Source organism: Bos grunniens, chromosome 8 (genome assembly GCF_055505025.1).
Source record: "Bos grunniens cultivar Pamir isolate PY7600 chromosome 8, Bosgru_T2T1.0, whole genome shotgun sequence".
Classification (NCBI taxonomy): Eukaryota; Metazoa; Chordata; class Mammalia; order Artiodactyla; family Bovidae; genus Bos; species Bos grunniens.
The window spans coordinates 23,868,807-23,884,175 of record NC_141172.1 but is presented as its reverse complement, the minus strand read 5'-3'; the positions used below and the strand labels follow the sequence as shown (position 1 = coordinate 23,884,175).

Sequence of the window (15,369 nt, the reverse complement as noted above, 5' to 3'; positions counted from 1 at the left end):
GCAGACCGGCCAGAATGACTATTATCAAAATGAACGCAAATAACAAATGTCAGAGAGGAAGTAGAATAAAGCGAGCTCTCGTACACTGTTGGTAGGAATGTAAATTGGTGCAGCCACTGTGGAAAACAGTATGTAGGCTTCTCAAAAAGCTAAAAACAGAACTACCATATGACCCAGAAATTCCACTCCTGGGTATATATCTGAAAGAAACAAAAACCCTAATTCAAAATGATACATGCACTTCTAGGTTCATTGCAGCACTACTTAAACAACTGGCAAGATATGGAAGCAACCGAGTGTTCATTAACTAATGAACAGAAATTGTGTGGTGGGTGTATACCACACCTTTTCTGATACATACATACACACACAATGGAATACTACTCAGACATAAAAAAGAATAAAGTTTTGCCATTTGCAATAACATGGACAGACTTGGAGGCTATTATTCTAAAAGAAATAAAACAGAAAAAGAGAAATACTGTGTGATATCACTTACATGTAGAATCTAAAAAATATAACAAACTAGTGAACATAACAAAAAAGAAGCAGACTCAAACCAGTGGTTACCAGTGGCGAGAAAGAGGGAGGGGCAATATAAATAAAAAGAGGATGACTTTATAAATAAAAAGTAGGGGATTAAGAGGCGTAAACTATTATGCATAGAAATCTACAAGGATATACTGTACAATACAGTAAAGCTAATATTTTACAATAGCTATAATGAACTATAACCTTTAAAAGTTGTGAATCACGCTTCCCTGGTGGTCCAGTGGTTAAGAATCTGCCTTGCGATGCAGGGGACACAGGTTCTGTCCCTGGTCCTGGAGGATCTCACATGCCTCGGAGCAACTAAGCCTGTGTGCCACAGCTGCCGGGCCCACACTCTAGAGCCTGTGCTCTGCAACAAGAGGAGCCACTGCAACAAGAGGGCCGCACACCACACCCAGAGAGCAGACCCTGCTCACCACAACTAGAGAAACGCCCATGCCAGCAATGAAAACAGAGTGCAGCCAAACAGAGAATGTTTTTAAAAAGTTGTGATCACTACATTGTACACTTTTAACCTATATAATAGTATACATCAACTACACTTCAATTCAGGGAAAAAAACAAAGCTCCTCCTCTTGGCCCAAAGGCAATCCTTTCACCTCCCCCCCCTAAATCTCCTCCCTCTTTCTCAAGGATCAGTGGTTCCACCTTTTCCTCTTACTGGCTGCTTTGTGTCAGTATTTAAACATGCTTCAGTCTCCCCCATTTTCAAAGAAAAACCATAAACAACCCTCACTGCAGTCCACTCCACATCTCTCCTCTAGAAAGTTATCATTGTTGGTTAGTTGCTAAATCCTGTCCAATCTTTAGCAACCCCAACGCAAAATTCAAGTTAGTTTGTGAAAGAATATCTATGGATTGAATTTACTGATTAGTTGTAACCAAGACAAGTGATCTTGGGGAGGGGGGCAGTGATCTACCTCTGAAGAGAGGAAAGAAGCTTAAAGTTTAATTCATTTATCCTCCAACCAAAAATATTTACTGTGGCTTTAGAGTGAATTGAATTAAAATTATATGTTTCCTCATTATGTTTTTATGTTCAGAACATTTATTGAAACCTATCACTAACCACAACATAACTGCAGGTTATGTTTCGAGGCATGTGAGGTTTCCTCCAATCAGGGATCAAATCCATGTCTCCTGCATTAGCAGGCAGATTCTTTATTGCCTCACACAACCATGTGTGACTACTGGGAAGACCACCAGTTCAGCTCAGTTCAGTCGCTCAGTCATGTCCAACTCTTTGTGACCCCATGAATCACAGCACGCCAAGCCTGCCTGTCCATCACAAACTCCCGGAGTTAACTCAGACTCACGTCCATCGAGTCAGTGATGCCATCCAGTCATTTCATCCTCTGTCGTCCCATTCTCTTCCTGCCCCCAATCCCTCCCAGCATCAGAATCTTTTCCAATGAGTCAACTCTTCGCATGAGGTGGCCAAAGTACTAGAGTTTCAGCTTTAGCATCATTCCTTCCAAAGAAATCCCAGGGCTGATCTCCTTCAGAATGGACTGGTTGCATCTCCTTGCAGTCCAAGGGACTCTCAAGCATCTTCTCCAACACCACAGTTCAAAAGCATCAATTCTTCGGTGCTCAGCTTTCTTCACAGTCCAACTCTCAAATCCATACATGACCACAGGAAAAACCATAGCCTTGACTAGACAGACCTTTGTTGGCAAAGTAATGTCTCTGCTTTTCAATATGCTATCTAGGTCGGTCATAACTTGTCTTCCAAGGAGTAAGCGTCTTTTAATTTCATGGCTGCAGTCACCATCTGCAGTAATTTTGGAGCCCAAAAATATAAAGTCTGACACTGTTTCCACTGCTTCCCCATCTATTTCCCATGACGTGATGGGACCAGATGCCATGATCTTCGTTTTCTGAACGTTGAGTTTTAAGCCAACTTTTTCACTCTCCACTTTCACCTTCATCAAGAGGCTTTTTAGTTCCTCTTCACTTTCTGCCATAAGAGTGGTGTCATCTGCATATCTGAGGTTATTGATATTTCTCCTGGCAATCTTGATTCCAGCTTGTGCTTCTTCCAGCCCAGCGTTTCTCATGATGTACTTACTCTGCATAGAAGTTAAATAAGCAGGGTGACAATATACAGCCTTGACGTACTCCTTTTCCTATTTGGAACCAGTCCGTTGTTCCATGTCCAGTTCTAACTGTTGCTTCCTGACCTGCATACAAATTTCTCAAGAGGCAGATCAAGTGGTCTGGTATTCCCATCTCTTTCAGAATTTTCCACAGTTTATTGTGATCCACACAGTCAAAGGCTTTGGCATAGTCGATAAAGCAGAAATAGATGTTTTTCTGGAACTCTCTTGCTTTTTCCATGATCCAGCGGATGTTGGCAATTTGATCTCTGGTTCCTCTGCCTTTTCTAAAACCAGCTTGAACATCTGGACGTTCACGGTTCACGTATTGCTGAAGCCTGGCTTGGAGAATTTTGAGCATTACTTTACTAGCGTGTGAGATGAGTGCAATTGTGCGGTAGTTTGAGCATTCTTTGGCATTGCCTTTCTTTGGGATTGGAATAAAAACTTACCTTTTCCAGTCCTGTGGCCACTGCTGAGTCTTCCAAATTTGCTGGCATATTCAGTGCAGCACTTTCACAGCATCATCTTTCAGGATTTGGAATAGCTCAACTGGAATTCCATCACCTCCACTAGCTTTGTTCATAGTGATGCTTTCTAAGGCCCACTTGACTTCACATTCCAGGATATCTGGCTCTAGGTGAGTGATAACACCATCGTGATTATATGGGTTGTGAAGATCTTTTTGTACAGTTCTTCTGTGTATTCTTGCCACCTCTTCTTAATATCTTCTGCTTCTATTAGGTCCATACCATTTCTGTCCTTTATCGAGTCCATCTTTGCATGAAATGTTCCCTTGGTATCTCTGATTGTCTTGAAGAGATCTCTAGTCTTTCCCATTCTGTTGTTTTCCTCTATTTCTTTTAGAGGAAGACCATAGCCCTTGACTATACGGATCTTTGTCAGCAGCGTAATGTCTCTGCTTTTCAACACACTGTCCAGGTTTGTCATCACTTTTCTACCAGGAAGCAATCGTCTTCCGATGTCATGGCTACAGACACCATCTGCAGGGATTTTGGAGCCCAAGAATAGGAAATCGGTCACTACTTCTACCTTTTCCCCTTCAATTTGCCATCCGGTAATGGGGTCGGATGCCATGATCTTAGATTTTTTAAGTCTTAGTCTTAAGTTGGCTCTTTCACCCTCCTCCTTCACCCTCATCAAGAGGCTCATTAGTTCCTCTGTTTTCTGCCATTAGAGTGGTATCATCCACATACCTGAGGTTGTTGATGTTTCTCCTGCCTATCGTGATTCCAGCTTGTAACTCATCCTGCCCGGCATTTCTCATAATGTGCTCAGCATATAGGTTAAACAGAGTAACAGCAGACAGCCTTTTCATACTCCTTTCTTGATCTTGAATCAATCAACTGTTCCATACCAAGTTCTAACTGTTGCTTCTTGACCCACATACAAGTTTCTCAGGAGACAGATAAGATGGTCTGGAATTCCCATGTCTTTAGGAGCTTTCCACAGTTTGCCATGATACACACAGTCAAAGGCTTTAGTGTAGTCGATGAAACAGAGATAGATGTTTTTCTGAAATTTCCTTGCTTTTTCTATAATGCAGCAAATGCTAGCAATTTGATCTCCAGTTCCTCTTCCTTTTCTAAACCCATCTTGGACATCAGGAAGCTCTTGGTTCACATCATGCTGAAGCCTAGTATGCAAGGTATTAAGCATGACCTTACTAGCCTGGGAAATGAGTGCAACTGTCCAATGGTTAGCACATTATTTGGTACTACCTTTCTAGGGAAGTGGAATGAGGATTGACCTTTTCTGGTCCTGTGGCCACTCCTGGGTTGTCCAGACTTGCTGACAGTTCAGTTCAGTTCAGTTCAGTCGCTCAGTTGTGTTCGACTCTTTGCGACCCCATGAACAGCAACACGCCAAGGCTCCCTGTCCATCACCAACTCCAGGAGTCCACCCAAACCCAGGTACATCGAGTCGGTGATGCCATCCAACCATCTCATCCTCTGTCGTCCCCTTCTCCTCCTGCCCTCAATCTTTCCCAGCATCAGGGTCTTTTCAAATGAGTCAGCTCTTCATATCAGGTGGCCAAAGTATTGGAGTTTCAGCTTCAACATCAGTCCTTCCAAAGATATCCCAGGGCTGATCTCCTTCAGAATGGACTGGTTGGATCTCCTTGCAGTCCAAGGGACTCTCAAGCATCTTCTCCAACACCACAGTTCAAAAGCATCAGTTCTTCAGCACTCAGCTTTCTTTACAGTCCAACTCTCACATCCATACATAACTACTGGAAAAACCATAGCCTTGACTAGATGGACCTTTGTTGGCAAAGTCATGTCTCTGCTTTTTAATATGCTGTCTAGATCGGTCATAACTTTCCTTCCAAGGAGTAAGCATCTTTTAATTTCATGGCTACAATCAACATCTGCAGTGATTCTGGAGCCCAGAAAAATAAAGTCAGCCACTGTTTCCACTGTTTCCCCATCTATTTCCCATGAAGTGATGGGACCGGATGCCATGATCTTCGTTTGCTGAATGTTGAGCTTTAAGCCAACTTTTTCACTCTCCTCTTTCACTTTCATCAAGAGGCTTTTTAGTTCCTCTTCACTTTCTGCCATAAGGGTGGTGTCATCTACATATCTGAGGTTCTTGATATTTCTCCCGGCAATCTTGATTCCAGCTTGTGCTTCTTCCAGCCCAGCGTTTCTCATGATGTGCTCTGCATAGAAGTTAAATAAGCAGGGTGACAATACACAGCCTTGATGTACTCCTTTTCCCATTTGGAACCAGTCTGTTGTTCCATGTCCAGTTCTAACTGTCGCTTCCTGACCTGCATACAGGTTTCTCAAGAGGCAGGTCAGGTGGTCTGGTATGCCCATCTCTTTCAGAATTTTCCACAGTTTATTGTGACACACATAGTCAAAGGCTTTGGCATAGTCAATAAAGCAGAAACAGATGTTTTTCTGGAACTCTCTTGCTTTTTCCATGATCCAGCGGATGTTGGCAATTTGATCTCTGGTTCCTCTGCCTTTTCTAAAACCAGCTTGAACATCTGGACATTCACAGTTCACATATTGCTGAAGCCTGGCTTGGAGAATTTTGAGCATTACTTTCCTAGCGTGGGAAATGAGTGCAATTGTGCAGTACTTTGAGCATTCTTTGGCATTGCCTTTCTTTGGGATTGGAATGAAAACTGACCTTTTCCAGTCCTGTGGCCACTGCTGAGTTTTCCAAATTTGCTGACATACTGAGTGCAGCACTTTCACAGCATCATTTTTCAGGATTTGAAATAGTGCAACTGGAATTCCATCACTTCCACTAGCTTTGTTTGTAGTGATGCTTCCTAAGCCCCAGTTGACTTCACATTCCAGGATATCTGGCTCTAGGTGAGTGATCACACCATTGTGGTTATCTGGGTCATAAAGATCTTTTTTGCATAGTTCTTCTGTGTATTCTTGCCACCTCTTCTTAATATCTTCTGCTTCTGTTAGGTCCATACCATTTCTGTCCTTTTTTGTGCCCGTCTTTCATGAAATGTTCCCTTGGTATCTCTAATTTTCTTGAAGAGGTCTCTAGTCTTTCCCTTTCTATTGCTTTCTTCTATTTCTTTGCACTGATCACTGAGAAAGGCTTTCTTATCTCTCCTTGCTATTCTTTGGAACTTTGCATTCAAATGGGTATATCTTTTGTCTCCAGAGGTGAGAAAGTATATCCCCATTGGGATAACTCTGAGTAAAGAAATACATATTTGAACAGTAAGTGTGTAATATTCAATAGGTAGGAAAAGACACAAGCCTACTACCAACTTTATTGCTTCTCTCCTGGCTTTTTGGAACAGATTCCAAAAGCCCTTCCCCGGACTTCCCTGGTGGCACAGTAGATAAGAATCTACCTGCGAGTGCAGGGGACATGGGTTCGATCCCTGGCCCAGGAAGATTCCACATGCCGTGGAACAACTAGGCCCAGGTGCCACAACCACTGAGCCTATGTGCCTAGAGCCTGTGCTCCACAGCAAGAGAAGCACCACAATGAGAACCCACGCACCGCAACTAGAGGGTAGCCCCCAGCCTCTGCAACTAGAGAAAGCCTGCACACAGCAACAATGACCCAGTGCTATCAAAAATAAGCAAACATAAGATCTTTCCCTTTTAGCTCCTCCTCTTTACTCCTCCACTTACTAAGGAGTCTTGTCAGTAAACACAGGAATCCGTACCACTTCCTACCCTTTTCCCTGCAGCCAAATTCATCATGTGAACCCAATTTCACCCACCCCCCTGCACCTCTATCTCCCCCTACCCACAGCCCCACTCCCTTTAGAATAAAGGTCTAATACCATCTTGAAGACCCACGTCTTTCTTCTGGGGTTATTCACTTTGCTCATCTTCAGGGATCTCCCTTAGCTAACAAAACAATGTCCAAAAATGCAGCCCAAGTGCCTAACGTGGTGACATGCCTAAGAGGAAACAAGGCTTGAAGTACAAACCTTTTGTTCATAAATTGATCTCAGGTCTATCCAGACTAAAGGCAGATCCTCTGTGAGAGAGTTACCAAAGGGCTGCAAGAAATGACTCAATATCAAGAAGGGATGAAAAGCAAAAACGAATATTCGCCTCATGGCACCTGCTGTAAATCCCCAAGATTTACAGTCAGTAAGAGTGGTGTGCAGCTGCAATCATGCCTCATGCTGGGATGATAACTGTTCTAGAAACCAGCTGGTTTTTGTGTCTGGGCTTCATCACCAGACCCAGACAAGCCTCGGGCCATCTGACTTTATCATGCAGCAGGTGGCATGTCACGCAGTCCCACGTCCAACTTCAGAAACTAAGCCAGGTCTGCCTTTACATAGCAAAGTGGGTCAGACATTCTGACCACCATATTCCAAGGGCAGAAGGATGACAACCTGCAGACACAGAGGTGTCAGACACAAGGCCGACCCACCCCTTCCTCACCGACCTCTGGTGGAGCACCTAGATGACAACATCTCCACATTTCCCTGTGGGGAATGGTTTTATGTATTCACAGATATGGACCAGAGTCTCTGCTGAGTTTACAAGGTTCAGAAAAGATGGTTAGTAAAATCTTGATTTTTGTTGATTTATGTCAGTAAAATTCCACCAAAGCTATAAAAAAAAAAAAAAAGGCATCCTGATAGTGGCATGGTTGTTTTGTTTGTTTTTTTTCATTCTACAAAAATGTACCCACCAGGGCAGGCATGGGACTGAGAAATGATGAAACTGAGGGATGGGGGAGAGAACAGATGCCTTCTGCTCATCTCCCCCTTAGTCCTCTTTCTAGGGAAGAAAATAAAGGAGAGGAGAAAGGTATTTCTGTTCTTTTTCCTTCCCATGGGTAACCATGATCCTGCCACTTCTTGTTTTCAAGGTCTTTATGATCATAATAAGTTGTTTTGGAAATTCTTTTACTATCTGCATTCCTCCACTTTGGCCACATCTTAACATGAAAGATTTTATTATTCTGGCCTTGGCAGGGACAGAGAGGATTTCTGGATGATATGTTTATTGTTGCAAGTGACACAAGGCAAGGATAATTTAAAACAGGTCAAAGGGCTAGTTTTTGTTTTGCAAGGAAGGAGAGCATATGGGGGAGGGGGCATGATGAGGAGGAGAAAGGGAATGTGGGGCTCCATTGGGGGCTCATAGCTCAGGGATGGGGCAGGACTACTGATCCAGAGAAAAGGCTTGTTCTCATTCTCCTGAGCTTGAGGGTAACAAACAAAAAGCATCCTTCAACATCCAGCCCTCCAAGGATTCAAATATTTCCAGGACAATATATGAAGCCTCTCTGTACTCTACATTCCATGAGGCACTCTTTATACTTGGTATAAAGAGAAATGAAGACTAACCTCTTAAAACCATATGTAATATTCACAAGCCATTGTGAATACTGCTCTTATCCTTTCCTACCAACTGTGAATACTGCTCTTATCATTTCCTACCAACTACATGTCTGTTATATACAAGCCTAGTTCTTTTCATGAGTAGCGACCATAGATTCTTCAAATGAAAAGCAACATTCGAGAATGTTCCACTTCTCTCTCTTGTTGAGGTCTTTCAGTTAAGTCAGTTCAGTTGCTCAGTCATGTCCAACTCTTTGTGACCCCATGAATCGCAGCACACCAGGCCTCCCTGTACATCACCAACTCCCGGAGTTCACTCAGACTCACGTCCATCGAGTCAGGGATGCCATCCAGCCATCTCATCCTCTGTCGTCCCCTTCTCCTTCTGCCCCCAATCCCTCCCAGGATCAGGGTCTTTTTCAATGAGTCAACTCTTCGCATGAGGTGGCCAAAGTACTGGAGTTTCAGCTTTAGCATCATTCCTTCCAAAGAAATCCCAGGGCTGATCTCCTTAGGATGGACTGGTTGGATCTCCTTGCAGTCCAAGGGACTCTCAAGCGTCTTCTCCAACACCACAGTTCAAAGCCATCACTTCTTCGGCACTCAGCTTTCTTCACAGTCCAACTCTCACATCCATACATGACCACAGGAAAAACCATAGCCTTGACTAGATGGACCTTTGTTGGCAAAGTAATGTCTCTGCTTTCAATATGCTATCTAGGTTGGTCATAACTTTCCTTCCAAGGAGTAAGTGTCTTTTAATTTCATGGCTGCAGTCACCATCTGCAGTGATTTTGGAGCCCAAAAAATAAAGTCTGACACTGTTTCCACTGTTTCCCCATCTATTTCCCATGAGGCCATGATCTTTGTTTTTTGAACGTTGAGCTTTAAGCCAACTTTTTCACTCTCCTCTTTCACTTTCATCAAGAGGCTTTTGAGTTCCTCTTCACTTTCTGCCATAAGGGTGGTGTCATCTGCATATCTGAGGTTATTGATATTTCTCCTGGCAATCTTGATTCCAGCTTGTGCTTCTTCCAGCCCAGCGTTTCTCATGATGTGCTCTGCATAGAAGTTAAATAAGCAGGGTGACAATACACAGCCTTGATGTACTCCTTTTCCCATTTGGAACCAGTCTGTTGTTCCATGTCCAGTTCTAACTGTTGCTTCCTGACCTGCATACAGGTTTCTCAAGAGGCAGGTCAGGTGGTCTGGTATGCCCATCTCTTTCAGAATTTTTCACAGTTTATTGTGACCCACACAGTCAAGAGCTCTGGCATAGTCAATAAAGCAGAAATAGATGTTTTTCTGGAACTCTCTTGCTTTTTCCATGATCCAGTGATGTTGGCAATTTGATCTCTGGTTCCTCTGCTTTTTCTAAAACCAGGTTGAACATCTGGAAGTTCATGGTTCACATATTGCTGAAGCCTGGCTTGGAGAATTTTGAGCATTACTTTACTAGCGTGTGAGATGAGTGCAATTGTGCGGTAGTTTGAGCATTCTTTGGCATTGCCTTTCTTTGGGATTGGAATAAAAACTTACCTTTTCCAGTCCTGTGGCCACTGCTGAGTTTTCCAAATTTGCTGGCATATTGCATGCAGCACTTTCACAGCATCATCTTTCAGGATTTGAAATAGCTCAACTGGAATTCCATCACCTCCACTAGCTTTGTTCGTAGTGATGCTTTCTAAGGACCACTTGACTTCACATTCCAGGATGTCTAGCTCTAGGTGAGTGATCACACCATCAAGATTATCTGGGTCATGAAGATCTTTTTTGTACAGTTCTTCTGTGTATTCTTGCCACCTCTTAATACCTTCTGCTTCTGTTAGGTCCATACTGTTTCTGTCCTTTATCGAGTCCATCTTTGCATGAAATATTCCTGTGGTATCTCTAATTTTCTTGAAGACATCTCTAGTCTTTCCCATTCTGTTGTTTTCCTCTATTTCTTTGCATTGATCACTGAAGAAGGCTTTCTTATCTCTTCTTGGTATTCTTTGGAACTCTGCATTCAGATGTTTATATCTTTCCTTTTCTCCTTTGCTTTTCACTTCTCTTCTTTTCACAGCTATTTGTAAGGCCTCCTCAGACAGCCATTTTGCTTTTTTGCATTTCTTTTCCATGGGGATGGCCTTGATCCCTGTCTCCTGTACAATGTCATGAACCTCAGTCCATAGTTCATCAGGCACTCTATCAGATCTATTCCCTTAAGTCTATTCCTCACTTCCACTGTATAATCATAAGGGATTTGATTTAGGTCATATCTGAATGGTCTAGTGGTTTTCCCTACCTTCTTCAATTTACGTCTGAATTTGGCAATAAGGAGTTCATGGTCTGAGCCACAGTCAGGTCCTGGTCTTGTTTTTGTTGACTGTATAGAGCTTCTCCATCTTTGGCTGCAAAGAATATAATCAATCTGATTTCGGTGTTGACCATCTGGTGATGTCCATGTATAGAGTCTTCTCTTGTGTTGTTGGAAGAGGGTGTTGAGGTCTTTAGATTCTTAGAAACAAAGGATGCTGTTTTCTTGGTAAAATGAAGCCCAAACCTTAAGGTTTATGTTGTTCAGTAAGTCATAGGTTGAAAAGTCGGTTGCACAGATTACATTTTTTTCCATGAATCAGGATCCAGAAACCCTGTGCTTAAATGAAATCATTTAATATAACTACTCAGCATAAAGGTGGCCTGATTCAAGAATCAGATAGGACCCTTGACTCCCTCCCATTCTCAAACTGCCTCTGTCCACCAGTTCCCACTAAGTCCAGGGATCACTTGGCTTTGACCTTGCCTTGTGGGTCTTTTCTATCCCATCACCCAGACATGGACTTCTTCCTTTGGATATACAAGATAAGCAGCATTTAGTACATGCCTCCAACCCATGTTTTCAACAGAGGATGTTTCCAGGCCTATCCTGGAGGAAACCCGGAGGCAGAAGGAATGGTGTTCTGCTTAGTCTCCCATCTGGGACCTTTATCAGAAAAGCACAAAATTGCAAAGGTGGGGGCAGCATGCAATAGGAAGAAAATTTACCAGATCTTGAAAACCTATAATGTGTGGGCATCATACTAGGCCTATTTCATCTCCACTGCACAGCAGTGCTGCCCCTTAGGGATGAGGATCATCAGAGGCAGAGAAGGCATCCAGCTCTCAGGTCTTATCTGGGGACTAAGCTATATAACCTGAAACACCACTCAAGTAACTCCAAGGTGTTGGTACTCCTCTGGGTCACAGGTCAGAGGTCACTCAATGAGTTGTCAACAGCCCGATTCTGTGAGAGCCTTGCAACGCAACGTGTAGAACAATCCTGAGATTGACCATGTGTCCCCACCCCCTCAATACAGATAACCCTGCGGCCCTGATACATTGAGCCACGGGGCTCAGGCTCTGTACAGAGCTGGACCTCAAGAATCAGAGTTTCTAAGTCAAGAGTAATTTAAAAGGAAATATTCTTTGTTTATATTCTTGATGTATGTTCAAGGGGACCTCAATTCAAAATCTATAGCATAACTTCAAAAACGCTCCAGTTCTCTTTCACCACTACCAACATCACTACCACCACCCAAGCTGAACTGGAGCTTATGTGCAAAAGCCCCAAACTCCTTTTTCTGCAGCAGCCCTCACCCCTTTCAAGTTATTATTTCCCTTTAATACTTTAAGCCTTTCCATGTAGATCAATTTGCAATTTCTGCCCCATGGCCCCACCCCTGCCCCAGGCCCAAGCAAGAATCCTTGCTCGATAAAAGAGGGCTGGGGAAAACTAAACTGGCTAATAAATGCAGGGTTTTCTTTCAGAGATTCTCTGAGTAAGTTAACATTAAGGCATTCATAGCATGTATTGATAGTGCACAGTAATGCAGTATTGAACATTAGGTTAATGTACGTTACTCCATCAGTGTGCACTCATACATTCACAGCATGCCCTCACCTCGATGTGGTCAGGCCTTCCATCGGCGTGCATGCTCTCTGGTAATCCATCTTGGGCTTGAAGGACTCTCTGGGCAGGTAAGAGTGATAGACAGGGTAGTTCTCGGTATATTCGGAGAGAAGACATGGTTTCTCTGTTTTATCATAAATCTTGGTAGGGAGGTGTGGACAATGATGCCGCCTAGTTAAAAAAGAAAAATGGAACAGGAGGTTGGTTACCTTCTTGCGAAGAATACATTCAGGCTGCTACCTACTCAAAATGTGACCCAGAGTATAGAATCATGACAGCCAACATTGAAAGCAGGAATTTAACCCTTCTTTTTCTCTACTGAACTATATGGAGTGGCCAGAATTTTTTAAATGATCTATAACTGCAATTGGTTAATTGTCAAAATTCCTTGGATCATAAAGTTACAAAAGCATAGCTGATGACCAGCCCTCGCATGCGTCATGCTTCTCATTTAAATACTGAAACAGTCCCATACTTTAGAGAAATGGGTGTGGCCCCCGAGGCATCTGAGTGCCAACCCAGTCCCTCCCAAGACCCTGCTGCACCTCCCAGTTCGCCCAGCAATTAAGGGCTAAATATCTGACCTAACAGGGGGCTCCAAGGCTATGTTCAAGGGCCAGGTTACTATCTTTCTTCATTGGTTCCTGGGTCAATTGAGAATATCACCCTCGCAGACAAGTGGCATCACACAGAGCAGAACCACGTCAGGTCTGAGTATACACCACTGACTACGTGAAATCATTTTTGCATTGAAAGTCTGGCTCCTTTATTCTTTCCGGTCTCATTTCAAGTGTTGCCCCCTTAGACTTCCGCTGATCATCTTAGTCTAAAAAACCCCCCACCAGCCCCTCCCATCACTCACAGAGTTTCTCTCATCACATGTATGACTTTCCCATCACTTACTATTATCTATCTGTAACTTGCACTTTTGTTGATGAGTTTATTATCTAACAAGCTCAGCCCCATTTTCTGTCTTGTTCACTGCTACATCTCTGGTACCTCTCATATCCTGCCTGCCATATAGCAGGCACTCAGAAAAACATTTATTAAGCAAATACTGGGACTTCCATGGTGGCTCAGTGGTAAAGAATCACCTGCCAATGCAGGAGACAGGGGTTCAATCCCTGGTCCGGGAAGATACATGCTGTGGAGTAACTAAGCCCATGCACCACAACAATTGGGCCTATGCTCTAGAGCCCAGGAGCTGCAACAGGAGAAGCCACTGCAATAAAAAGCCCATGCGCCACAACCAGAGAGTAGCCCTCGCTCTCCCCAACTAGAGAAAAGCCCACACAGCAATGAAGACCCAGCACAGTCAAAAATAATAAATAAATAAAATTGAAACACAAATATTGAACATATGAATTATTAAATAAACGTTATGCCTCATTATCCAGGTTGATGACTAATAGATAATAACTTGAATTTATAGTGTATAGTGAGTTGTTCCATTTATTATTATTTCCATTTATAGTTTATAGTGAGTTATTCTATTAGCACGCTATGCTATGCTATGCTAAGTCACTTCAGTCATGTCCAACTCTGTGTGACCCCATAGACGGTAGCCCACCAGGCTCCCTCGTCCCTGGGATTCTCCAGGCAAGAACACTGGAGTGGGTTGCCATTTCCTTCTCCAATGCATGAAGTGAAAAGTGAAACTGAAGTCGCTCAGTCGTGTCCGATTCTTAGCGACCCCATGGACTGCAGCCTACCAGGCTCCTCCGTCCATGGGATTTTCCAGGCAACAGTACTGGAGTGGGGTGCCATTGCCTTCTCCATCTATTACCATAAGCACAGTAATAACCTTATTATTCTACTTACAGGTGAATAAAGGGCAGCTATTTGAGCTGTCAAAGCTAAGTAGTATACCAATTATTTGTACACCCACACACAATCCTTACAAACCAGCTGGGTATCTCTATCATCGGACACCAGCACATCAATAAAGCTCTGTATTAGTGATCTCCAACTTAGAGATCAGAAATGACATCCAGAATGTATATCCAGAAATGACATTGAATTTTTTTAATAATTTTTTTATACTAAACCAATTCTAAGATCATGGCATCTGGTCCCATCACTTCATAGCAAATAGACGGGGAAACAGTGCAAACAGTGTCAGACTATTTTTTTGGGCTCCAAAATCGCTGCAGATGGTGACTGCAGCCATGAAATTAAAAGACACTTACTTCTTGGAAGAAAAGTTATGACAAACCTAGACAGCATATTAAAAAGCAGAGACATTACTTTGCCAACAAAGGTCTGTCTAGTCAAGGCTATGGTTTTTCCAGTAGCCATGTATGGATGTGACAGCTGGACTATAAAGAAAGCTGAGTACTGAAGAATTGATGCTTTTTAACTGTGGTATTGATGAAGAATCTTGAGAGTCCCTTGCACTGCAAGGAGATCCAACCAGTCCATCCTAAAGGACATCAGTTCTGAATATTCATTGGAAGGATTGATGTTGAAGCTAAAACTCCAATAATTTGGCCACATGATGCAAAGAGCTGACTCATTTGAAAAGACCCTGATGTTGGGAAAGATTGAGGGCAGGAGGAGGAGGAGATGACAGAGGATGAGATGGTTGGATGGCATCACTGACTCAATGGACATGAGTTAAGTAAACTCTGGGAATTGTTGATGGACAGGGAAGCTTGGCATACTGCAGTCCATGGGGTGGCAGAGTTGGACACGACTGAACTGAACTGAATTCTAATTACAGAAACTAAAATACACAGTACTCTGGGGCATCACATCAGAGAAAAAAGAAACAGACATAAAGAGAACTCATCACTGCTCCAACCAAAAGCTGGTTTCCAGGCAACAGTTAGCATGCTGCTCCTGTTGTTAATAAGTTCAACCCTCATTGCTGCCATCACTACAGCTACTGTGTGCCTCTCTTCAACTTCCAACCCCAAGAGAAAATGATCAACACCTGTATTGTTTATATGGCTAGAACTGCA

At 43.1% G+C, this 15,369-nt stretch overlaps 1 protein-coding gene across 2 annotated transcripts in view; it reads right to left on the bottom strand.

The window, feature by feature from the left end:
- The window catches only part of SAXO1 (stabilizer of axonemal microtubules 1), a 110,523-nt gene that overhangs the window by 18,611 nt on the left and 76,543 nt on the right, over window positions 1-15,369 (bottom strand). For both annotated transcript variants that reach the window (XM_086414974.1, XM_086414975.1), the window contains exon 2: window positions 12,398-12,577. In XM_086414974.1, coding sequence (XP_086271100.1) covers window positions 12,398-12,577 — 180 coding nt within the window. The remainder of the gene's footprint in view (window positions 1-12,397; window positions 12,578-15,369) is intronic.